The sequence below is a fragment of the Pristis pectinata genome, chromosome 13, assembly GCF_009764475.1.
Source record: "Pristis pectinata isolate sPriPec2 chromosome 13, sPriPec2.1.pri, whole genome shotgun sequence".
Classification (NCBI taxonomy): domain Eukaryota; kingdom Metazoa; phylum Chordata; class Chondrichthyes; order Rhinopristiformes; family Pristidae; genus Pristis; species Pristis pectinata.
In genome coordinates, this window is record NC_067417.1 from 44854383 (window position 1) to 44880255 (window position 25873).

Below are 25873 nucleotides of genomic sequence, written 5' to 3' on the forward strand. Positions count from 1 at the left end.
CTGAGGAGTGAACCATGTCATCCTAAAGAAGCATTAATTGAAAACCAAGTGCTTTGATATGTGGAAAGAACAAAATTGTTTACAGTGACTAAATTGTTCATTGTAGCTTATGGTAAAATGACAACTGAGAAGTGGGTGTCTTTGAAAACAGTAAGAGTTCAGGAATGGCATATTCTCGTAAGGGTGAAAGGCAAAGATGGAAAGATCAGGCAACCTTGGATGACAAAGGATATTGAAGGTTTGATCAGCAAAAACAGCAGAACATATGGCAGGTATAGGCAACTGAAATTGAAGGAGTCTCTTGTGTGTGTAGGAGGAAGAAGGAAATTAGGACAAAAAAGGACCATGAAATAATCCTGGCAAGAAGGATTAGGGAGAATCCCAAGACGTTCTACAAGTATATCAGGAACAAAAGGGTAGCCATGAAAGAGTGGATCCCCTTGGGGACCAAAGGGCTAATTTTTGTGTGGAACCAGGCGATATGGATAAGGTCCTATATAATTACTTCTCATCTGTATTTGCCAAGCAGAGGGACATGGATGATAGTGAATTCAGGCAGCAGTATGTGGACAGGTTGTACAGTTAAGGAAAGCAGTTAAAGGATAAAGACTATACTTGAACCTACAGCTCTCCACATATTCACTTTTAACAAGCAAATCAGATTCAACTTTGGATGGTGTTGAGTAACTGCAGTCTATTGGAACCAAAACAGAACAGCTGGAAACATTCTGCTGATCAGGCAGTATCTGTGACAGGAGAAACAATTAACAGTTCAGGTCAAAGACCCTTTGTCAAAATGGTTTGAGTGCATCTAGAATTTTACATTCTTATTTCATATTTTTGGTATGTGCAGTGTTTGTTTATCTACATTATATTGGAGACATGGAATGATGGCCATTGTTTCTCCTATTACTCAGTTTTGGACCCATGGCTCTTGGAAATTAATTGCAGACTTTTTTCCCCCTAAATTTGCCAATGTTTTTTTTTGTTTTGGATCTTTTCTAAGAATATCCTTTGGTGGGAGAGCTTTGTGTATCATGTTATTTGATGAGTAATATGCTGAATGAGTCTTGAGTTGGCAGCTGTATCTGGGCTGAAGCCAGTGCTATCAGACTGGATCATATCGAGGGAGTAATGTCCAATTCCCCCTCCCACTTCCCTGTTTTTTTTAATCAATGTATCATATAGACTAAGATAAATGTAGCAGCACAGAAAACAAGCCATTTAGCCCAACAGGCCTATAACTGGGTTTATGTTCCATGCAAACCCCTTTTCGTCATACTTCTAACTGAATATCATTTTTTTTCTCTCTTTCAAATGTGTTTATCTAGCTTTTCCTCAAAAGGATCATTTTGATGGTTCACAAATTCTTAGTTTCTGCTCAGGTGACAAATGGTCATGGATTATCCTGGTTGCATTGTCAAGTGGGTGTAGTGTCAAGCAAATCCCTCTTGGTCTTTTGTTTGTAAAATTGCAAATCCTAAAGCTAAGTAAATAGGGGTTAAAGAATTGTAAACCATATATGTTCTGTTAATAGCAGTGAGTCCTTGGTCTTGTAATTACCTTAGCAGATGCTACAGAACTGAGATGAGGTGTAAATGCCTCTATTGAAATACTTTTTATGCAATAACGATTAATGGAATCAATTGTCAGTTTGTTATTGAGAAAGTTTGTGAACAAGGATAAATCAAACCTGTTTGGTCATTAAGTTGGCAGAGACAAGGGGATAGTAGCAATTGTTCACAAGACTCGGTCTTCAGGAAGAATGAGGTAGGGATGGAAAAGTAGAAACAATTGAACAGAGACTTGGAGGGGAGATCTTCCAAATAGAAAATGTTTAATGTATTCAACAAGCTGTCTGCCAATGAGGTGTGCTCTGTTAGAAGTCATATATTGATTGAGTGGGTTTTGTTTGAAGATTGAAGGATATATGGAAGAAAGATTCACATGAGTCTGAGGACCACATGGGAGGACAGGAAACAGAATAGGTTGAAGACATCATCACCTATGTTCACCGGGCTTCAGAGGCCAAGGGTTGCCAGCGATTTATCAACTCTGATAATTGACTCACTAGCTGTTTACTTTGATTTCTGTCCTTTTATCATAGATTATTCTATCAGGATAGTTGTAACAAACATATTATTTTTCTCTTGAAAGAGCAGGCTGAAGAGTGACTTGATAAAAGTCTCAGATGAAAAAAGTTAGACAAGTAGACTTATGGATAGAGCAACATTGGGAGCCAAAAGTTTAACATAGTCATTAATAAGTTCAGTAAATATTCAAAAAAAACCTTAATGATGTTGGGAGCAGTAAGAATGTGAAACACACCATGATGGGTGGTGGAAGTGGCAACTGGTAAAAAGCAAGAGACGGAAAGTAACATTAGAGAACAAAGGACTGCAGCTGCTGGAATCTAGACGATAGTAATATGCTGGGCCAGTTTCATTGAGGCTGGTTGAAGGCTTCTATGGAACAGCATATTGTGCTTCTACGCTGTAGGTCCTGTGTAGCTTGTACTAAGTCCTCTGATCACAGTTTGATCAATCGTCAAAATAGCTGCAATTCCTCTTATTCACACATCTTGTGGAGTCAACAATATTTTGAAAGTGAGCTGCAATTTGTTATCAGTCAATCTCAAGAAAAGATAGGTCACTTCCAAAAAGAGATCAGAAATGAAGGGAGTTCTTTGAGGTTTGAATTGTGGCAAGACCAGACACTTTGCCCAGGATTGTTGGAAAGCAAGAAAGCTTGGATAGAATCTGGTTCATGTAGAATATTTGTATGTGTTTGCATGATCAATAACTCTGTGGGTTCCTTTATTTTATAATCTTAAAGTTTTAAAGTCTCCTTTATGTAGAATATTTGTATGTGTTTGCATGATCAATAACTCTGTGGGTTCCTTTATTTTATAATCTTAAAGTTTTAAAGTCTCCTTTAAACATGTATTGATTATATCTTTGTTGTCTGGCCTCTCTAACCTTTGAGAGTGAGTCCTATCTTTGTTCTGAATTGAGTAAGAATATGTAAATGCTCTGCGAGATTTTAAAAAGTTGCTTGACAGTTTTTGAGTTCCTCTTTAAGTGACGAGAGAGAGAGAGAGCAAGGGAGGAAGTGAAAAAGCCGTTAGGTGTCAGTTAAGCCTGTGCTGAGAAAGATGAAACAAGACAGGTGGTAGTAAAAGGGAAGCTAGATTCAATTTTTCAAAAGACTTGTCTGAATGTTTGCCTTGGAATTCCATGTCTGAAAATACATCTTTAAAAGGAGTGTGCTGTTTATGTTCAATTTCAGCCACTGTTTTCTTCACAGCTGTTAACCCCTTGCAGTAGTTGTTATTGTAACTGTGTTCTGAATGCAGGCATTCTTTTTCTTGAGATAATTCAAAGCTGTTTTAGATTGGAACAATTTTAAATGGTATGAGTATTTTAAATGTTCCTTGAAAGACTGTAAACTTGTGAATTCCTAACCCATTGCAAAGACTGATATTTCTAAGTCATGTAAAACAGTGTGGATTTTTTCCATGCCCAATCTCAGGGGATGTTTTGAGCTAAGATTGAAGTTTTGTTTGCAGACATTTGTATATTTTCTATCAACAAAGAACTTAATGACAGCTGTGAAGAATTAAGAGGGTTTGGAAATACTAAGTGGCCTTGTTTATTTAATTCAATGTGGTCTTAACAGATAAAATCATTACTTTTTAGCTTTTAAGGAGGGGTGAATTTTAAAACTCTTGGGTGAAGCTCTGTAAAGCTCTACTACTTTTATCCCCCTTGTACAAGAATTTTAAAAGTTTTGATCATGTAACTTTTTTTATTTAGTATTATTACAGGTAGTAGATCTAACAGAATCCCAAGGTACCTGTTGAAAGAATGACATGTTCTAATTTACAGTGTTTGACAGCAAACACACACTCTTTCTTTATTTCATGTCTTATTTTATATGGATTAAGTTTAGAAGCAATAAGGACCAGAGTTCCACAATGCCTGTTGTGCAATTCCAGTTAATGTTGTGAAATATGTCAGAATTTCTAATTCTGGATATGAGATGCACATGTATTAAAGAAAAGTGGCAACTTTTATTTTTAATTGTGTTATGTGAAAAAGTTTGAAACAGTTACTGTGTAATTTCAAATATTGTTGGAATGAAGATTGTTAATCCTTGGGTTAACATGATGTTAATTATGGCTTCTGATGTTCAGTTTGATTTTGTATACCTAATGTAGTGTTTTTATAAGTTTTGAAAGTCAGAAAGCAACATAAAAGAACATGCTTATTTGAATACAATGTTTAGGTCATATACGTTGTGATTCTATTTGTGTGTATAAACCAACAGAACTTGACCTTTGCTGTTGACAGCTCTTTTGCTCTGTTTATGGTGGTTAATTTAAATTGTTGTTTTACTTGTGACCAGTTAACACTTTGGGGCCTTAAAAAGCCATAGATTATTTTTTCCTCTGTATAAACAGATGGTAACAACTTTTTTGAAGCAGAAATTCTAAGAATTTAAGAAATCGACTTTAGATGCCAAATGACACAACAGTTTGACAATTTGAATGTAAAACTTTGCCAGTTAGAGTGGTCCTTTCCCAAAACACATTACAATAAGGAGAAAGTCCAAGACGATCATCAAATCTTGACTGGAACAGAGAGGTGAATTCTGAGGGTGGGGCTAGGGTCGTCCTTGTTGCATATCAAGGTATTAATTGGGAAACAAAATTGAATTTTGTTGGACTAAGCTGATTTGTAGATGTTTGGATTCAGGATTTTGAAATGGATGGAAGCACGAAATATCAGGCATTATGAAAAGGCAGAAGATGAGGAAGAACTGATCAGGGAATTATTATTGTTTCTGAGAGTGTCGGGTTTTAAGGTTAGTTACCACCTGTTGAAATCTGCACTAATATAATTCATTCATCATGACTCCATGTAAACTAAGGAGTCAAATATGGAGAACAGGTGATAGTAATAAACTACACAAGGTGGGAATTCTTGGAGAGAAAAACTGAGTCAATGTCACAAATGTGTGACCTACAGCAGAACTGACCATTTCTGATAAAAGCAGAGGAAAGTTGTTACCTGAAGTTGTTGAGTTCAATATTGAGTTAAGAAAGCTGGAGTGATCCCAGAGGAAGGATGAAGTGTTATTCCTAAAGCTGTAGGCTTTGTCTTAACAGTGGAGGAGACCACAAACAGATGGGGCACAGTGATAGTGGGATGGAGAATTAAAGTGAGGGATTGTGATCTTGTTCCCCTCCAGTGGAGTGATAAAGGATTATCCACCTAGCTACCCCCCCCCCCCCCCCGCCCCAAGTGAAACACTAATCTGATGGTGGTTCCTTCCCAGTTACATTCACAAGATGGAACAGAAACCAACAGAGTCCTTATCACCACATGGTGTGGGGAAAACGCATGAGAAATAAGATAGAATGAGAACTGGGCTACAATGTGGAGTATCAGAGGGGGCAATGTTCTACACTCTTGGTATCTTCTGCATAGGATCTGTGGACGGGTTGGTCACCCACATATTTTTGTGCAGGTACAGCACAACTCAGACTGTGCGTGTGTTTTAGGTCAGGGAGGAGTAGGAAATGTTTTTTATTAAACGTGAGCTATAATTGAACTGTGTGGATATAATTGTTTCCAGATACCCCCTGCACAGAAGCTTCAAAATACCCAGAGAGATGTAATGTGAGATGTTACGTATATTAAAAAAAACACAACACTGGATGAACTCAGCGGGTCAAGCAGTATCTATGGATATAAAACAACACTTGCAACATTTGCCCCCACAGATGCTGCTTGACCCGCTGAGTTCTTCCAGCGTTCTGTCATATTTTAATTTCAGATTCCAGTATCGACTGTTTCTGTTGTCGTAAGAAAATAGTTGCAGGGGAAGGCAATTCAGCCGCTCCATGATCATTATCATTTATAACATTTGCAGTTTTTTGCCTTTCGATGGTGATGGACGTATTCGAGTTTCAGCTGCCTCTCCAATATTCCTATTTGTGGGGAAACACTTCGCTTGAAAGTGCAAAACAGATCCTCTTCGCCTGGAGAAGATCGCAAAAAATAAGTACAAGCGCCGCACGCTGTGTCTGCCTGCCGAGGCTGTTTTAAGCCACTTGTGTATATTTGGCTTCTCGCGTACTTGTGAACGTTTCATTTGCGCAGGGCGGGAGTCTGCAGATCACGGAACCGAAGAACAGAAACTTGCTGAGCCACACAGCTCACTGCCTCCACGCCAACACTCCCGCCGCACACATCTCGTGACATTAACACTGCTGTGGATTTTTTTTAAAAACTTCTTTGAATTGGCCTCAATCTACATTTCTAGCACTGAGCACGTGTATTGCAGGTTTCAACTGACGCTCGCCAGTGCTGAAACCGCAAGGCTCCTAGTTTGACATTTAGCTTCGATTGTACATTACGCTTGCACCCCCCAATCAAAAAAATACTCTCCGCTCCCCACCGATATCCCCTCCCACCCTCCCAAAACAACGCAGGGTCTGTTGTCTCGCCGGTCCTCAATTTCGAAAGTCGGTGCTCAATATGTTTGGAAAAAGCGAATTTAACACCTTCTTCATTCTGGCCGTTGTTTGCACAGGTATTCTTTAAAAATTCTTGCACAAGAAGCCGAAAATTAACTTGGCAAACTAATTACCATTTATGTAAAATTGTTTCAAATTAATTTGCTGTTTATGATTGAATCCGTATTGTATCGTTCTTTGCAGGGTATACATTCCTCCGGTGTTTGTATATTAAGGCAATTCACTATTTCCAGGGAATTGTTGAAATCAGCTGAGCAGCCCTCAGCGACTGGAGAGGTGGTGGTTGTACCGAACCTCCCGTCCACAAACATTCACGTTTTGTTTTCGTTTATTTTTATAGCACTCGCCGAGGCTGCTAGGGTGAAGCAAAGACCGGAGAAAGTGGAGGTGCTCGTGGGAAAGGATACGAGTCTCTACTGCTCGTTCCCGCTGGTTAGAGATCAATCTAAAATCAGGATCTTTTGGTGGAAAGATGGAGAGCGGGAATTCTACAAAGCGAGGCAAGATCCCAGGAAAAGTTTCGAAGTGGAATCCAAAGCGAACGGCGTGTTTCGGATTCGGGACGTGAGATTCCGAGATGCCGGAGTCTATTACTGCAGAGTGGAGGGTGAAATCACTGGAAATGGAACAGGCACAACTCTCACTGTAAAGGGTAAGTGATAATTCTGGGCGTCTTGCAGTTGCATCTGTTTATAAAGCGGAGCCAGGGAGATGGGGTACGGGTGTAGTGCGGCGGGAGAGAGGGACGGGGTGGGGTGGGGAAAAGTGGATTAAACGAATCTCCTTCAAGTTTTTATTTGCGGCTCATATAGTACACTAAAGAGTGCTCCGTGCCGGGCAGAGCCTTATAGCAGTGACAGGAGCTCCGAGGGAACATTGGTGCAACCGTACTCGTTACCAGGGGAGAGCGCGGCTCTGGTCCAATAAAGTCTGGGGACACTGGAACAATGAATGAGTGCAGAGTGCATATCTCGTTTCATCCATCAGCATTCCTCTCTAATTGTGTAACCGCAGGCATCGGCTGAACATTTATTTCGAAATCATTTGCTACTTTTTAAGTATATGTCGCAATATGCTGTGCTCTGTATTTACAAAACTTCGATGTGAAATGTATTAAACATTTCCCAGAACCCATCTCCTCCTGTCGTCCCCTAGACCTTCACTGTCATACATTAGAACGAAATACTGCAATTTAGTTATCTGTTATTGTTGACCCTTAAAACTACTAGTCGCGGGTTTCTGTTCGCTGGGCAATGCAAAATCAGAAATCTCGACAGCCGTTTATTCGATTTCTTTACAGACAAATTTGAATTGTTTCTTTCAAGTGCAGTTGTTCTACTTGCTAGAGAACAAGGCCTTAAGCAATTCTGATTTATTTGCTGCATTCTGCAGAAAGGAAATCCATATCCAGGATGCATTGGAAGACCTGCGATAAGAATTGAAGGCCGAATGAACTAAACTGACCGAAAACGGCGATGCAAGTTATTGATGTATATTGCTAAATTATTAGTGATCTTAATAATATAGATAGGTCTGCTTAAAGGGAGAGTGGAATATTGATTGACTCTCGAGTATGCTGGGGTAGAATTTCTCAGCACGGACACGTGTTGACTTTCCCCTCGGAATGTACTCCCACACGGAGACCAGAACAATCATTCGTGGAAGGGGGGTTGTAGTGGGATAATGGCCTTACGCTGTCTTCAGTTGATGTTCCACATATGCCGTCAGTCGGTGCTGTCAACCTGGCAAGAAACATATTAGCGAGGCTATTAGTTGGTACCTTCTGAACTGAGTATGTCTGCAGATCTGCTACTTTCATTTAATTTGTTTATTTCTAATGCTAACAAGCGTATATCAGCCAGTCAATCAGATACTTCGCACATTCTTTGAAATTAAACGTTCTCCCCCAGCCACCTGGCTGCATCAGAGATGCGTTTCTATGTAGCCCGGTTGTTTCTGAAGTGGGGCAATTTTGACCGCGAAATTGTGCAAGAAGCGCGTCATTTTACTTTACACTTCTCCTGAGTTTTATTTCCATCCACATTTTTCATTTTCCAGTGTCACCCAAAGTCGAATTACCAATCAAGCCCAGACCGCCTTGGGGTCACGTTACAAAATATATTGGAGAGCCGTAGTTAGAGAATTTCAAAGCCGAGCTACGAGATATCAGGACTGTAAATTGGAGCAATTCCACCTTGAACCATGTTACAAAAATATTTTAATGTGTTGGCATTGCGCTGTTACTTAAGGGGTCGTGGATGTCCCAACGGGGAAGGGATGATGAAGGCTATCTAATACAACTGGCCCGCCTTCTCAAATTCCATTCCTCTGGTCTTACTTGATTAGTCCCAAATCTAAACCACAAATCCTCCAATCACGGAAATATTAATCTCATTCCAATTGGAACTTTTAACAGTTAAAGGTTGAAACGTGCCCACTCCCCTCTCTTCCCATCCACTAGATGGATACAAATCCGAGCACTGGTGTTTCAAAACGTGTGGCTTGGATGATTTGAGGTGCCAACCAACGATCGGCGACAAAAAGAAATCTAATTTCTGGACATATGAGTTTTAATCGCCATTTGAATCGCCTCCTTTAGGGGTCAGTTCTGGAGTGTATATCCTTATGTAAACTATGATCTGTAATTTCGGATTCCAACAAAAAATGGTTCATTTCTGGCGTCGTTTCTACCAGTTTCCCATTGCCATTACTGGTTGGGATCTTGGTGCAGTTTAAAAGTAGTGGCACTGGCCCGAGGTTAATTATTTTATTATAAATGCAAGGGATGTGACAGCTTTCATCCAAACTATAGTCTTAGCCTTACTGCTTTATCAAAAGCAAATCAACTAGCCCTGCGTTCAACCGATAAACTATTGTCAGCATGCAACAGGAGGGTATTCTTTAATGAAAGGGCGCTTCATGTTTCGAAAATACATGCATTTATTCCATGGCATTTTCTGTCAACTTTTTTTTACCCTTCAATAATATTCTTTGGCTTCAGATTAATGACGTATAATTTTATTGACTTGTTTTAAATCTGGACGTTTATTAAGTGTTTTTTTGACTGCGGATGCAGCAGAATAAATGCACAGCTGAAATGTATGATTAAAGGAGAGACCCCGTTAACTATTAGAAGTGTGTTTGGTGTGGACTTAGTGGAAACAGTGTGAGGATTTGGAATAAAAACCAGCATTCCCGTGAATAAAGACTCGTATCATCTGAATGATCCTGACAGCCATTTTCCCACATTAGGAATTATTATACAGTTCTACATTGTAAGTTATGTATTTTCAATACTGTGAATCATTCCTTAATTAGACAGTACTTTTCTAATAAGCACAAAGGATAGTGTATGCTGAATGCAGAGCCTGTCAATTTGCTTATGGCAACATCTTTGGTTCTGAGTTATTAGGATGTGGGATAACCTGCAATTTATAGACTTAACCTGAAACCTGAGTTCCATCTGGAGCAAAAAGCATTGTACATGAATGTTATTTGACTGAAAGTAAAGGATGCCATCATGACCTATTCATCTTATATTATTTACCAACAACTAATACCATAAAAATTCATTAATTTATTTTGTTTCACATTGCGGAAATTTGCTTTGTATTTCAATATTGTCAAGTGCTTTTGTACACTGTACAAGCTTTGTTTTAACAGAGATGTGAATTTTATGTGACAATGGAAGATATTTTTTGGGAGAACAGGGGTGGCCTACTTTAAAAATGTATTCATATTTAATTTCTCAAAGGGAACAAAGTATATTTAAGTGCAAGAAAGGCATAATTAGAATTCAGAAGGCACAACTTTCTGAATATTCCAGTTAATTGATATCTGAATTCTTGTTCTGCTGAAAGTCTCCTTTTGGGAATATTCCTTATTCAGTTACTGCACACAAATAGTGATGTGTGAGAAAAAAAAATCATAGATAAATGCATTAAGTTTAGATTGAGTTAATAAAACATATGGGTTCAGGTCAGGGCATGCCATTCCGTGCCAATCTAGCTCAGTACTTAATCTGGTCAGGCTGATTTACTTTATCGTGTGTACATGCTGTTCTTGATCAAAAGCATTGTACGCACTGGCAAAAGCATCTTTCCCTCTTTCAGCAAATGTCTTAAAGTGTCCTTTTCGGTGGTGTAGGGAAAAAAAGTACCCAAGCTCCAATTGGACTTGAATCTATCATTTTGTACTGAAGAAGAACTTAACAGTGTAGAACAGAACACATTTATCCAATGAGTCTGTACAATTACATTTTTGTGTGTGGTGCTGTTAGATTATTATGCCAAAATGTTCTGTTGTTCACAAACACCAGCAAATGGTTGCTATTAATTTTGTAGGAATGAAATATTAGAAAAAGCAATATTATTAAACAAAGCCCAGCAGTATATATCAGTTCACACATTGTATCCAACGTTGAAATCAAAATTTATCTTTCTTCTTTAAAATTTTCTACAGCTTCCCCAGAGCCTTTGACTATTTCTCAAAGACAACCTGCAGATGGTTCTCTATGGTGTAATACATCTGGATTCTATCCTACTGACTATACCTTGTCTTGGTATAAAAATGGTCAAGAAGTTATGACTGGAGTAAAGAATATAAAGGGGACAAATAATGAGGGTCTAACTGTAGTTTCCAGTATTTTGAAAGAGCCGCAGCCAGCTCAGCATGGAACTGTCTACCTGTGTAAGGTGTCTCACTCCACGCTCCAAGTTCCAGCTTCGACCAATTATACTGTCAACATTGCAGGTAGGAACATTACCTATTTGGTATGATTCAATTTGCATAGATTACACTGTGTCTGGTTGAATGCTTTTCTTTGTTTTTGCATTGTAATAATACTTAGCAGGCAGTGAGTTCAATCCGAGTTTGCAGAAACTTGAGTTTGCTGGGAGTGTTTTAGGTTGATAGCACGTTATACTAGCTGCAGCTGCTAAACTCAGTGATGGGACCTTTTGACTGCTACTTAAAGTCCACTTTTATTCAATATTTCCCTTTTTGTAAATTGGTCCTTGGGTGCATTAGCTGATGCACTCTTACATCATTGTTTTAAGTCCAGTGATCCCCCACTTATAAAAAAAAAACCAGAAAATGCTAGAAACACTCAGCAGGTCAGGCAGCATCTGTGGAAAGAGAAATAGAGTTAAGAATAGTCTCTAACATAAAACCATTTCAGCATTATCTGTTTTTATTTCAAATTTCCATCATCTGAAGTTTTTTCTTTTGATTTTCATACCACAGTGAATTACTCACTCTGTATATTTGATTGATATGCCATAGAATCATAGAATGATTACAGCACACAAGGAGGTCATCTGGCCTATCGTGTGTGTGCTGGCTTTCTACCAGAGGAAATCTCTAGTCTCCACACACCAGCACATTCTCTGTAGCCTTGCAAGTTTTTCTGCACTATATATTTATCCGATTAATCTCTTGAAGGGTTCAATGGAACCTGCCTCCATTACATCTGCAGGCAGTGCATTCTGCATTCCAACCTCTCACTGCATAAACATGTTTTTCCTCATGCCATTCTTAATTTTCTTTCCCCTTTGTTTTATAACTGTGGCCTCTGGTCCTTGCCCTTCACTATCCACTCTATACACTCTCTATCCCTCAACATTTTGTATTTTTCCATCAAATCTACCCTGAGATTTCTCTTCTCCAAAGAAAACAGTCCCACCCAATCTAATTTTTCCTGGTGACTATAGTGCCTCATGTTGTGAATTTTTTCTGAACCCTCTCCAACATCTTCACATCCTTCCAAAATCATGGTGACTAGAATTGAACATAATACTCCAGCTGAGGCCAAGCAAGTATTTTATAATGGTTCAGCAAAATTCCTGCTTTCATACTCTATGCCTACATTAATTAGACATAGAAATGTGTGTGCCTTATTAACCGCTCTCTCAACTTGCCCTGCCACAATTAATGATTTTTGCATATGTACCCCTAGGTCTCTCTGCTCCTGCACCCTTTTAGAAGATTATCCTTTATTCTATACTGCCTCTCCTCATTCTTCTAAGTAAATTGCATTACCTCATTTTTCTCAGCATTAAACTTCATCTGTCACACATCTGACCATTCCACCAGTTGGTTTATATCTTGCTGCAATCTATCACCACCTCCTTTGCAGTTCATAATACTACCAACTTTTGTGTCATCTCTAAAATTAGAAATTTTAGCTTGAACACCCAATTCTACGTCATTAATATAGATTATATAAAAACTGACTCCTGGGAAACACTGCTATTCACCGTCTAATAGTCAGAAAAACAAGCATTCACTACAACCCTCTGTTATTACTTAGCCAACATCATATCCATGTTTTTAATGTCCCTTTTTAAGAAGTATGCTTCAACTTTATTGATAAGCCTGGTATGTGGTCCCTAACCAAAAGCTTCTGTATTTGCCACAGTCAGCAACTCTGTCACCTCATCAAATTGGTTCAACATGATTTACCCTGAAGAAATCCTTATTGGCATGCCTTAAGCGTTTTCTTCCAGGTTACTATTAATCCTGTCCCAGATCAATGCTTCTAATAGCTTTCCCACCACTGAGTCACTGTAACCAAATCTAGTTCAGTTTTCATACTAAAATCACAGACCCACTTGCTCACTCAAAATTAGTTTGGAACTTTCCATGAATCAGTTGAGCAATTTGTTCTTAACCCTTGCAAGATGAAAAGGAAGAAGACAAGAATAAAAAAGAAAATTATACCAACAGAACTCATTGTGATGAATTAACTCAAGAGTTCATATCCAAGTGGAACCAGAATCGGACCCTTATTGCCCCAGTCTGACTGCCAATGTAGTTAAATTAGGTTCTCAGATGATTAGTGAGGACCACAACATGGAATTGACATGATAATTATTGATGGTAATTGTTGAAGACTAAACCTAGAATTAACATATGGATATGTGAATTAAGAGTAGCAGTAGGCCAATGGCCTCTCAAGACTGTTCTGCCAATTAAAAATATCATGGTTGATCTGACTGTAATGTGAACTCTGCCTTCCCATCTATCCACTGTAACTTTTCAGCTCCTTGCTTATCTAGAATTTCTCCACCTCTGCATTAAAAATATTCAAAGACACTGCTTCCTTTGCCCTTTAAGGAAGCGAGTGCCAAAGTTTGCAGCTGTTGGAAAGAAAAAAAAATCCCCTCATCTGTATTAATTCAGTGATTCTTTAGTTTTAAACAGTGCCATCGAGTTCTAAATCCTTTCCACCTTCACTCTTTCAAGACTTCTCAAGATCTTTTATTTGACATTCAGGTCCCTTCTCATTCAGCAGAACTCCAGCAGATACAAGCCGAGCCTGTCCCACCCCTCCTCATAAGGCAGTTCGCTCGTTAGTTGAGTAAACTTTCTCTAAATTCTGTGAATTCACTGCCTTTACTTAGATAAGGAGGCCAATAATGTACACAGTTTTCCAAGTGTGGTTTCAGCAATGCCCTATATAAATTAAACATAATCTTCCTGTTTTTGTATTCAATTTCCCCAGCAACAAAAGATAGCATTGTGATACATTTGATAATTATTTGCCCTAACTGCATACTAGCCTGTTGCAGTTCATGCTCTCGATCACCCAGACTCCCTTACATGTCAGAGCCCAGCAACCTCCTCTTAACTGTTTTATATTTACTCGACAGGAATCATGTAGTTTTGTATGCCTTTACAAGTAGATGTTAAATTTGCCAGGGAATTTTTGAAGAAGACCAGTGTTGCAACCAACATTAATAAAATTGATAAATTGGCCAAATATTTAATTGTTTAAATTTTATGTGTGAAAATTGACTGCCATTTTCCTCACATTGAAACAATTTAAAATTATGTCCTTTGCTAACATGATGAAAAGTTCTTTGATTATGCTGGGTAGATGGAAATATTATAATAATGATCCAAAGTATTTGTACTTAAGATTAAAGTCTCAATTTCTACTGTTGAGGGGTAACATGCAAGATTCTAAGCAGGGTAGAGTCTGAGATGTTTCCACTAGTAGGAGAGTTTGAGTGAGGGGACATAGTTACAAGATAAGGGATGGTCATTTAAAACTGAAGTATGTTGAGAAATCTTAGAGGGTGGTGTATTTCTGGAATTCCCTCAAGGAAGGGTTGAGAAAGGTATATCACTGCAGGTATTTAATATTTTGAAAGATTGGGGAATTGAGGGCATAATGGTACAGGTACATAAGAGGAATTGTGACCTGGGAAGATCAGACATGATCGTTTGGAATAGCATGACAGGCTTGAAGGGCCAGGTGACCTACTCCTCCTATTTTCTTGTGTTCTTATGTATTATATTTTGTATATATCAAGATATAGTGCAGTTGGGCTAAGACACATCATTTTGAGAGTTCAAGTTTACTCTCTTCCACATTTTTATAGCATTTGTGTTCTTTACCAACGTTTTCTTAATTTCTTTAAAAATGGAAGATTTTTGCAAAATATTGGCACTATAGGACTGCTGTTATTTCTTGTTTTCATAAATTTATTGTTTCATATTTTGTATGCCACTATCATCGTTTCATTTACTGTATTATTATTTTGAAGCTAGTTTTCAGATGTCAAAGTCGAGTTTATTGTCATATGCACAAGCACGTGTTCACAGGTGCAATGAAAACCTTACTTGCAGCAGCATCACAGGCACATATCATCGTATAAGCAGCATTCACAAGAAAAACACAAATTAGATGTTTTATTATGTTGCTTAGGCAGTTTCCTTGTTTGAGCATCAAACACTTCAAATGCTTGATAATGTAAGATATTTATTGCTCTGATTTGAGAAGAGCACAGTGACCCAGCTGGGAAGCAAAGTGGTGCAAATCATCGAACCACTGCCTCAGTTCCAGCAACCCTGGTTCAATCCTGACCTCTGGTGCTGTCTGCGTGAAGTTTGCAGATTCTTTCTGTGACCATATGGGTTTCTCTGGGCATGTTCCAGTTTCCTCCCACATTCCAAAGAGGTGCAGGTTGGTAGGTCAAGTGGCAATGCTAAGTGACTTCTAGCGTGTGAGTGAGTGGTAGAATCTGGGGTAGTTGATGGGAATGTGGGGAAACTAAAATAGGAGTAGGGTAGGTGTTGTGCATGGGTGGTTGCTGTGAACTTGGTGGCTGAAGGGCCTGTTTCCATACTGTATGAAATATATGATAATTTTTGTATCTTTTGGCCAACCTTGTGCTTCCATGTGTATGAGATAAGTCATACACATCAAACATGGAAAGAGGCCCATTGGCCCAGTGAGCCCGCATCAACCCTCAGGCACCCAATTGCACTATTCGTACACTAATCCCATTTTTTTCCTTCTTCCCACATTCCCATCAACCCCATCCCCACCCCCCTATCCCAGTTCCCTGAATTCTACCTCTTGCCTGCACTCTAGGGAAATGTAGAGTAGCCAATTAACCTAACAACCTGCATGTCCTTGGAGTGTAGGAGGAAACTGGAACACCTGGGAGAAACCCACATGGTGATAGGGAAACTGTGCAAACTCCACATAGTCAGCACTAGGGTTTAGGATTGAACCCGGGTCCCTGGAGCGGTGCTGCAGCAGCACTACCTGCTGCACCGCTGTGTTGGCCTTAACCATTTGACTATAAATTCAGACCTAACTCTGAAAGGATTTGAACCACACCAACCAGCAACAGGACTGAGATTCTCAAACTCTTTACATGTAAAGCTGATGAGGTTTTTCTTAACTAGGCTTCATTGTACTAATATTTATCTTTGTTAGATGAAATATTGGTTTGAACATTTGTGCTGTTTTTGCGCAAGCAGGTTAAATTCATAACATAATTTGTACAGAGCTCCCAGAAAGTAGTAACCTCCTGAATCATCATTTGTGTGAGTGAATGAGTGACTTTATTTCTCCATATTATATCTACTCTCCAGGCACCAGTAAAACTGCCCATCTTCCCTGGTGGATCTATCTTTGTGGAGGAATTTTTGTCCTGCTTCTGATTACTTCAATAATCGTTTATTGTAAATTCTGTAAACGCAAAGGTAAGAGACAATCTCTTTTCAATGAGTCTAAATTTAATATTTATTTGGTTCAGGAATTATAATCAGAATTTTATTGTGAATTAACCATTCTATTATTCTGAAATAGCTGGGCTTCAGGATCAAAAATTCTGTTCTGTGTGATTTTTTTTTTCCCCCCATGAGTTGCTCCAAGTAAAAGAGGTTAGTTTTGTAAATTGTACACTTCCATGATGGACATTGAGTTTTCAGATTAGGTGTAGCACATCTGAAGGCAAAGTATCCAGTGTATCGACTGCTTTCAGACATTTCTTGATATCATGCAGAAAGAACTGAATTGATAAAGGTTGGCTTCTGTGATGAAGGGTATCTTAGGACGAAGACTCATCTGTTTGGCACTTCTGACTGAACATAGCTGTGAATGCTTCAGCTATGACTCTAGCATTCATATGTCATCATTGAATTATCTATCTCCATTCACAATTAGATTTTGTGGGAGTGCAGGACTTCAGACTGATCTGTTTGTTTGAGAATGCTTAGTTCTGTCCATGGCATGCTGTTTTTGCTGTTTAGCACAAGTGTAGTCCTATGCTGCAGCTTCACAAGGCCAATACATCATCATTTTTGGACATGCCCAGTCCTGCTCCAGGCATGCCCTTCTGCACTCCTCACTGAACCAGTGTCAAGCCCCAACTTAATTGTAATTGTAGGGAGAGGGAAATGTGAGTAAAGAACTTTGTCTCAATGATGTCCATGCTGTGGTCACTTCTACCAATGCTATCATGTACAGATATGTGTGCCACAGGTACTTGTATCTGTATGTGATCGGACTGGTGAGAAGGAGGTCAAATCAATTTATCGCTTGTATTGGTTCACTATCTGCCCTAGTCCTAGTCTTTCAGGAGTTGGCCAGCACTGGTGCTACAAGCCATCTTTGGTGATGGAGAGTCCCCACCCAGGATATATTTTGTACCTTTGCTATTTTCAATGGTTCTTCCATTTGTTGTTCAATGTGAAGGAATTCTAATTAATGTACTGATTCATCAACTGACAGGATGATAGATGGTAATCAGGAGATGGCTTCTGTGCCCATGTTTGGCCTGATGTCACGAGACTTCACAGGATCTGAAGTCAATATTAAGAACTCCGAGGTCTGCGCCCTTCCACCTGTATGCCACTGTGCTGCCACTTCTGGTAGACCCGTCCTGCCAATGAGACAAGATTGTACCCAGGGATTGTGATGGAGGAGTCTGGCACATTGCCTGTTATGTAGCTGGGTTCTTAGTGACAGTCCCTTAATATTTATTGTCAGCAGCACTAAGACTAGTTGTTGTCATTCCAAATTCCACATTTGCCGTATGGGATTTGTTAGTCCAGGTTTCTGGATTACTAATTTATCTGTGGTGTTAGCACTTACTGTTGGCATTCTTATAGCCAGCAGATGATTTCAGCCCATCCTTCTAGAGTGTTTGATGTCACAAGCCACTTTTTATTTGTCTGCACCAACTAACAACTTATTGTGTTCATTATAAATTATTTTTTTCTCCACTTGAGGCTACGTTCACAATTAGAAAAGTGAACATTATTACTTACCCCCCTTTATTATTCATTTTTGGCATCTAGTAAATGTCAGCAAGGCTAACACTCACTGCCCATTCCTAATTGCCCTTGAGGGGTGGTGGGCAGCTAATGTCTTGAACCACTGCCATCCTTCTGGTGAAGATTCACTCTCGTGGTTGTTGGGTAGGGAGTTCTACAACCTGCAGCAATGAAGGGCCAGCGATATCATTACATGTCAGCATCAGGTGTGCTTTGAAAGGGAATCTGAAGATGATGATGGTCCCATACAGTTGCTGCCCTTGTCTTTCTTGGTGGCAGAGGTCATGGGTTTGGGAGGTGCTGTCAGAGGAGCCTGGGGAATAGTCTATTTTGTAGATGGCAAACACTGCAGCCACCAAGGGAGAAATGTTCATGGTGGCTGATAGGGTGTCAGTCAAGTGGACTGCTTTGTCCTGGATAGAGTTGAATTTGTTGGAACTGCACTCACCTAAGCAATGGGAGAAGATTCCATCGCTCTCCCAACTTGTGCTCGGCAAGCGCTTGAAAGATCTTAGCATATCAGGAGTGCGAGTTAAAGTCACCACAGGATATCCACCCTCTAGCCTGCTCTTCTAGCCATGCGATTTATCGGTTTGGTCCAGTTGAATTTATGCTCAAAGGTGATCCTCGGGATATTGATGGTGGGGCTCTTAATGATAGTAATGGCATTGAATGTCAGGGGTAAATGGTGAACAAATGCTGGGTGTCCAAATGCTACTGAAGGAAAATGGTTCTTGGGGGGAAAAAAAGCACGTGTTACAATTCATTATGCCCTCACTGCTCTATCTTCTGACAGAAAGACTTATGAAGGTTCAAAACTCTGAATAATTTTGGACTTTGGCTCATGTTTTTTTCGATACAATGACCCAACTTTTATCTTCATTATAACTCCAAAACTAAAGTAACAGAGTGTTAAATTAGGTGAAAGTTAATTTGGTATCAGTATTTCTTCAGGCCTGAATTGTGTAATAGAGCTTTTGTTTTGTGCAATAAAAAAAAATGTTCAGCATTTTTAAAATGGAGGAATGGAAGTTTTCAATTGTCCAGTAGGTAGGCCTGCTGAGAACCAAAATCAACTCATATCAGAGAAACCCAATGCTGTAACCCTTTTCGTTATTCACAAATTAATTGTCACCCATCTTGTTGTTTTTTGGGCTCATGAGTGGAAGTAGTAAAGTTGTGAATAACATCTGGTTCATCGTACTCACCAAAGTGTGGAATCTTGTATAGAGTTGCTGACTGTACAGATAAGTTATGAGACAATTAATCATGCACTTTATACATTTTAAACCAAACACAATTTTACCTAGGCATTGACTGATCATCAAACTCTATTATCCAAATTATAGGGATGTAGAAGAACTACATCTATTGTCTCCTAGCCTACTGATGTTTTGAACTCATTACCCCTGTTTCCAATTGTTTTCACCATTGGAGCCATGTGCAAGGATAATAACCAAGATTACAAGTCGTCAATCATATTTATCAGACACTGCCATGTGTTTCCTCCGCTCCTGTTTATGTTATTTCTTCAAGGCTGAACCGGTACTATATTGCTGTTCCTTGCTGTGAGTGTGTGTTTGTAACTGAGAAGACCCTGCTAGCTTTTTATAGCTTGGATTTTCACTGTGCTGTTAACCCTTTAACAGTCAAGGGGTATTAAAATAATTATGTTGCCAATTTGCAGTAATACTGAATTTTACATCTAAAACACCCCAGCCCACTTGTTGACCACCAGGCACACGTTATTTCATAGGTGGACATATTAGATATTTAAAGGACATTGAATATTTTCGGGGAATCTCTGGGTGATTTTCTCTGCTCTGCTCCCCACTCTCTCCCCACCCATAATCTTGGTCTCTTATCTCTTTAGAACTGAATTTGTGTACAGTTTTAATATTCCATCTTTCCTGTCCTTATAAATCAAAAAATGTTACCTTTTATCCTTTATTAAATCTACTGTTCTTCATTCTGTGAAATCTTACTTTATCACTGTATTATCCAAAATTCTTAAACCTCCACCACTAAATTTACTTCCAGGAAGCTTAATTTCCTCTTTACTGCCAAACACCTTTTTTTTTACACATTCTTGGTTTAAATTAGCGCACAAGACTTAAATTCCATTTTTGTTATTTATTCATTTCTGCTGATGTAGGTGTCACTGTAAAGACCAGCATCAGTTGCCCATCCTAATAAATAGAAAGGCTCCTATGTTCAGTGTCATATTGCTTCTCAATAACTTAGTGTCACTCTTTTCCAGCTCCCTTATTTTGGTCATTTTTGTTTTATAGAATACAGAACAGAACTGGAAAAATCTTAATAATTGTTTAATTAGAAAAACATTGAAGTATGCAGACATTGAAATGTAACAAAAGTAATAGTTGACTCAGCCACATTCAGTGAAAATGTTTTTGATTCAGTAGCGTTGATTTTTAATGTTTACAGGCTTTGTTGGCTGGATTTTCTAGCTGCTTCACCTCCACCATCAGATTTCTGAACAATGACGAACCCATGAACACTACCTCATTATTCCTTTTTTTTGCACCATTTATTTTTGTAATTTATAGTAACTTTGTCTTTGCACTGTACATTGCTGTAAAACAACGAATTTCACGTCACAAAAGTCAGTGATAATTAATCTGATTCTGACAATATGCAATAACTTCTATTCTCTCACCCCATTTACTGCAGTACTCCACTCTTAATATTCAGCTTCAATTATTTAAGATTGTGTTCCTGTAACTTATGACCATGTGGAATATAATTACATATTTGCCATTGTGACAGGAAAGAGATTCGAGCATAGAAACTTGACTTACAACCCACTGGAAAGAAGTGCTCAGTGTCTTTCATCTGAGATTTTAAATTGACTTTTCATCAGCTCTTTCAATTGAATACAAAAAATTCCAAATAACATTTTAAGAAAATCAGAGTAATTCCTCTCTGAATCTTCAATCTATGTTTATCTCACATTCAAAATCACTGGAAGTTGTTGTCTGGTCAGGTTGCCCACTCGTACTATTTTGTTGTTGTTCATGGAACAATGGCATGGGTATAATAGCTGATATGCAGAGAGTAGCAGGGTCTACATTTTTTTTAAAGTACTTTGGTTGCAGAGCACTTTTGTTCATTTTGAAAGGTTTTATCTAAATGCAGCAGTTTATAAAGTGGATTCATTTAGTAATTGACAAAAGCTCAAGGTTGGACTCCTGACCTTCCATTCTGGAGAACACAGCAAAATGGCACCCTCTTTCATGTGTTTCTTCCAAATTCCCACTCTCCACTTGTAACAGTAGCCAGACTTTTAAAGAGGCTGTTCCTGATTTCACTGTAACTAAATGTTTCACACGTGCAGGTTTGTAATCAACAATGACAGGACTGGGAATTCTGCCTGATCTTTCCAGTCTTTAGTAGCCCTTGGACACAAGGACAATTTTAGTAGTCCTACAATCATCTTGATGATATTGCAATGTACATTTGTTGGGTCAACACTACTTGGTACTACTAGTGCACCAGGTAATAAATTTAAAGATATTTCAGGAGTGTTTCTGCAATTCCTATTTTTTACAATGAAATATCTGCCCCTTATATTTAATATTATTTCACTTGCAGCTCATAAAGACAAAGTTCAAACTAAGACCTGTGTACGGTGTACTCGACCAATAACAGCAAAGCCTAATGAAAGAATGAAACAGGAACCAGTAAAAGATAGCACACAGATGACAACGAGGAACCCAAGCAGAGCAGCAGCTGATATCAATGCCCCGCCAAAGGTCAAAAAACATCGCAAAAAGAGAAGTGAACCAATGGGTGTTTGATCCCATTAAATAAAACAATCTAAGAAGCATGTTATAGTAATTATAGCTTTTAAATAATGCATTCAATGTTCATATAACCATACACTGAGTAATCAAAAAAATCTTGTATTGAGACATCATCAGGTTACTGCATTTTATTATATTTATTAACTTACTAAAATATTATTCTACTTTGTAATACTGCAGAATTTATAATACTTTTTTTAATATGGTTAGAAATGGGTCTTCAAAGGACATTCACATTTAACTTTTGGAGGAATTCAAAACGTAAAGAAGTGCAAACCCATTTTGAGAGCTTTGTTTGGTATGGGATTTTCATCTAAATTAAATAGCCTTAGTCACATTTTGTGTACAGAATTTGAGTTCTCCTTTGGCTGCCATTCATGCACATTGTGTAGAATTCAGAATGTTATTTATTTGTGGAAGCTTGATGTTTACAAATTATCTGCCATGTTTCTTATTTATATACATTACATCAGTGCTTCCTTTGGTTTATACTTTATCTATGCAAGCTCCTTTTTCTGCTCTTTATAAGCCAATATTCCATTTAAGCCCAAATTCAGCTATCAGGTTCTATCCCATCCATTATACATTGAAACTTGTTATAAATCAACTTTACACAGTTATGCTAAACCTAAGTATAAATGTATCTTAACTCAAAAATGATGAAATATGAGGGATAGTAATGTGATCAGTGTTCATAGAAAATGCTATAAACACTCAGCAGGCTGGCGGGATCTGTGAAGAGAGAAACAGTTAACATTTCAGGTCGAAGATCCTTCATCAGAACTGGATAAGTGAGAAAAGAAATTAGTTTCAAATTGCAGAGAGGGATTGATTGGACCAAGGGAACATCTATGATTGGGTGAGGCTGGGTTGCCATGGGTATATGCAGTTTACAAAGCAGCCTGATTGTTAGATTAATGACGGAAGTTAAAGAGAGAGAGGGAGTGAGAGAAGAAACAAAAGGACATTTAAAGTTACGAAATGTTTGTCAGGTCTGTTGCAGAGAGGTGAGCCAAAAGGAGAATGATGGAAATGACCAGGAGATCATTCAGTATCTGTGGAGAGAGAAAAACTCAATTAATATTACAGATGGATAAACTTGTAGCGCTTAAAAACCCATTCCAAATTCATTTGATTGATGTTTGAGACTCAGATTTCCAGGGTTTGGGTAAAATAGTGTGAATATTTTGGGTCTCGTAATAAAAATCCACCATAAGGAATAACAAAGACAAACAACCTTCTGCCATGCACTACCAGTGGCTGTGAAGGCCACAATTGCTCTCAGTGCTGATGCTACATTTCTTTTTGTAGTCAGTAGCAGAGAATATTTCTATGTTCTGATTTCCTAAGTTATCTTGTACTTTGCTGAATTAACCTCAGCTGCAGCACCCCACACTAACTGTTGCAAGCAGGCAGAGAGACAAGTGAATCAGCTTCATTGCCGAACTCTTTTAGTCAACAAAGCAGTGATAAATCATTGATTTCTTTTGAATACCTTTGCAAACAAGGAATCGCTGCTTGCTGTATATTTATTTTATATTTGTTGCATATTATATATGCTTTGTTTAAATAGCTAATGGTAACATAATGGCTATTAATCTTCACACACTCTTGAGATATGAGTTATGCATGTAATTAGGCAGTTTGTGCATTTGCATCATTTCAGAGCTTTTATGGGTGGTTCCCTGTGAAAGCCACAAATACAGCTAATCTGTAGAATGTTTGTCTCCTGATATTTATGCTGTTGTTTCACTTCACTTTGAATAAAATTCAATTTTCCTTTGTAAAGAGAAAACTCTGTGTCTGTGTTTGTAATTAAAGAGGAATTGGTTCACTAATTAGTATATCCTCAAACCAAAAGAGGATGTAAGTAATTTTAAACAACTCAGAGATCAAACTCATTCAATGCTTGTAGAGAGTCCTGTGAATTTGTGAAAGTTCTGCATTTCGGTCAGTACGTAAGAAAATAAGGAACTGAGCAGGAGTAGGCCACTCAAGCCCCTCAGGCCTGTGCCACCATTCATCATGATAAAGGCTGATCAGCCCATGGCCACTTCACTCCTGTGCTACTTCCCCTTAATTCCCTGATCATTCAAGAATTTTTTAAACACCCCCAATGACCTAGCTCCACAATCCTCTGCGGTAGAGAATTTCAGTGATTCACCACCCTCTGTGAGAAGAAGTTCTTCACCTCACTTTTAAATGGCCACCTTCTAATCTTGAAACCATATCCCTTGTTCAAGACTTTCCCACTGGCGGAAATTTCTTGTCATCTAGCCTATCATTCTCCCAAAGGACCTTCTATGTTTCAATAATATCTCCCTTCATTCTTCTGAATTCCAAAGATCATGGATCTTATTTAAGATTTTTATTTATTAGTCACATATACATCAAATCACACAGTGAAATGCATCTTTTTGCGTTACTGAGAATGTGGTAGGGGAAGCCCGCAAGTGTCGCCACTCTTCCGGTGCCAACAACTCCTAACCAGTACATCTTTGGAACGTGGGAGGAAAACCACGCAGACACACGGGGAGAATGAAGAAACTCTTTACAGACAGTGGTGGGAATTGAATCCGGGTCGCTGGTGCTGTAATAGTGTTACGCTAACCGCAACACTACTGTTTGCGACGGTTCAACCCCCTTATCACAGGAATTAGCCTGCCAACTTTCCTTTAGACTGCCTCCAATGCCGATATATCCTTTCTTAAATAAGGGGACCAAAATGTGCACAGTATTCTAATTGGTGTCACAAATACCCAGTACAACTATAATAATACCTCCATCTGTCTAAACTCAACCCTTTTGCAATGAAGGTCAATATGCCATTTGGTTTCCTGATCACTTGCTGTACCAGCCTGCATATTTTTTGTGATTTGTGCAGAGGAACACCAAGATCCCTCCGTTCATCTGCAGTCATTCTCCATTTGGGTAATAGTCTGCCCTTAGATTCCTTTTACCAAGGTACATAACCTCACTTTCCCACATTAAACTCCATTTGCCAAGTTTCCACCCCCTCACTCAACCTCTCTATACCCAATTGCAGAGTCCTCATATTCTCATCGCAACATCCCCTTCCACCTATTTTGATGTTATTGGCAAACTTGGATAGTTTTCACTCTGCCCCCTCCTTGAGGTTCTAATATAAACGGTAAATAATTGAGGGTCAAGGGTGTATCTTTGGGGAACTTCACTTCCAGCCTGAAAATGCCCCACTGAGTGAGGAATTCAACACCTGCCAAACCATGTCTCCTTTCCTTAAGAATCTGACATATTCAGGGGAATCTTTCACATTGAGTCACCACTTTTCACTATGCTTGTTGGTAATTTCCTTTAAGCCAATGTAAATGGCACAAAAAACACAACTAAGTAATGATTTACAGAGGAATGAGACCATCTACCTATCTTATGTGACAAAGTGCATAACTTTCTCTTGTGATTAATATTTTGAAGAATGTATTAAAATAGAATTAAAAGTGTTGGTCTCTTGTATGAATTTGCTAGTGTTACGGGTTAAGTTACTATTGGTGAATATCCCTTTAAGACATAGCACAGTAGTGTGTGTGATGTGATTATAACAACAGGAGATAAGGACATGATGACGTTTTTGGAGCAGTCAGTCAGAGAGATAGAGCGAGGGAGAGAGAGAGACACCTGCCTGCCGGTCTCTGTATCAATGGATGAAAAACAATGACTGTGTCTGTCAGTACAATCCACGTATGGATTTTTGGAATAATCCAGTGGAGTCCACTTTGTCGTTAACCTGTAGAAGGAAACCGGTATTTGTGTGGACGGCCACGTCTCGAATGCCTTTCAGGGGAACAAAGCAGTGGAGTAGTCACTGCTGAGTAGACACTGAGGTGTTGAATGAGTTCCATCGTGGAACATTTGGGATTTCGTAATTACTCTCTATTTTCTCTCTACATTT

At 38.7% G+C, this 25873-nt stretch overlaps 1 protein-coding gene across 3 annotated transcripts; it reads left to right on the forward strand.

Annotated features, from left to right (window-relative positions):
* The first annotated feature begins 3122 nt into the window (after positions 1-3122).
* Positions 3123-23730, forward strand: LOC127577176 (natural cytotoxicity triggering receptor 3-like). Of its 3 annotated transcripts, none has more exons than XM_052028132.1 (6): positions 3136-3411; positions 5938-6600; positions 6885-7196; positions 11006-11296; positions 16436-16546; positions 21734-23730. In XM_052028132.1, the coding sequence occupies exons 2-6, from the start codon at positions 6546-6548 to the stop codon at positions 21937-21939; spliced, it is 975 nt and encodes a 324-aa protein (XP_051884092.1). In that variant the 5' UTR covers positions 3136-3411; positions 5938-6545; the 3' UTR covers positions 21940-23730. The 3 variants fall into 3 exon arrangements, with proteins under 3 accessions (XP_051884094.1, XP_051884092.1, XP_051884093.1); XM_052028133.1 differs by lacking the exon at positions 3136-3411 and adding an exon at positions 3613-3626; XM_052028134.1 differs by lacking the exons at positions 16436-16546; positions 21734-23730 and adding an exon at positions 7937-8034 and having other exon boundaries at positions 3123-3411; positions 11006-11142.
* The last annotated feature ends 2143 nt before the right edge of the window (positions 23731-25873 follow it).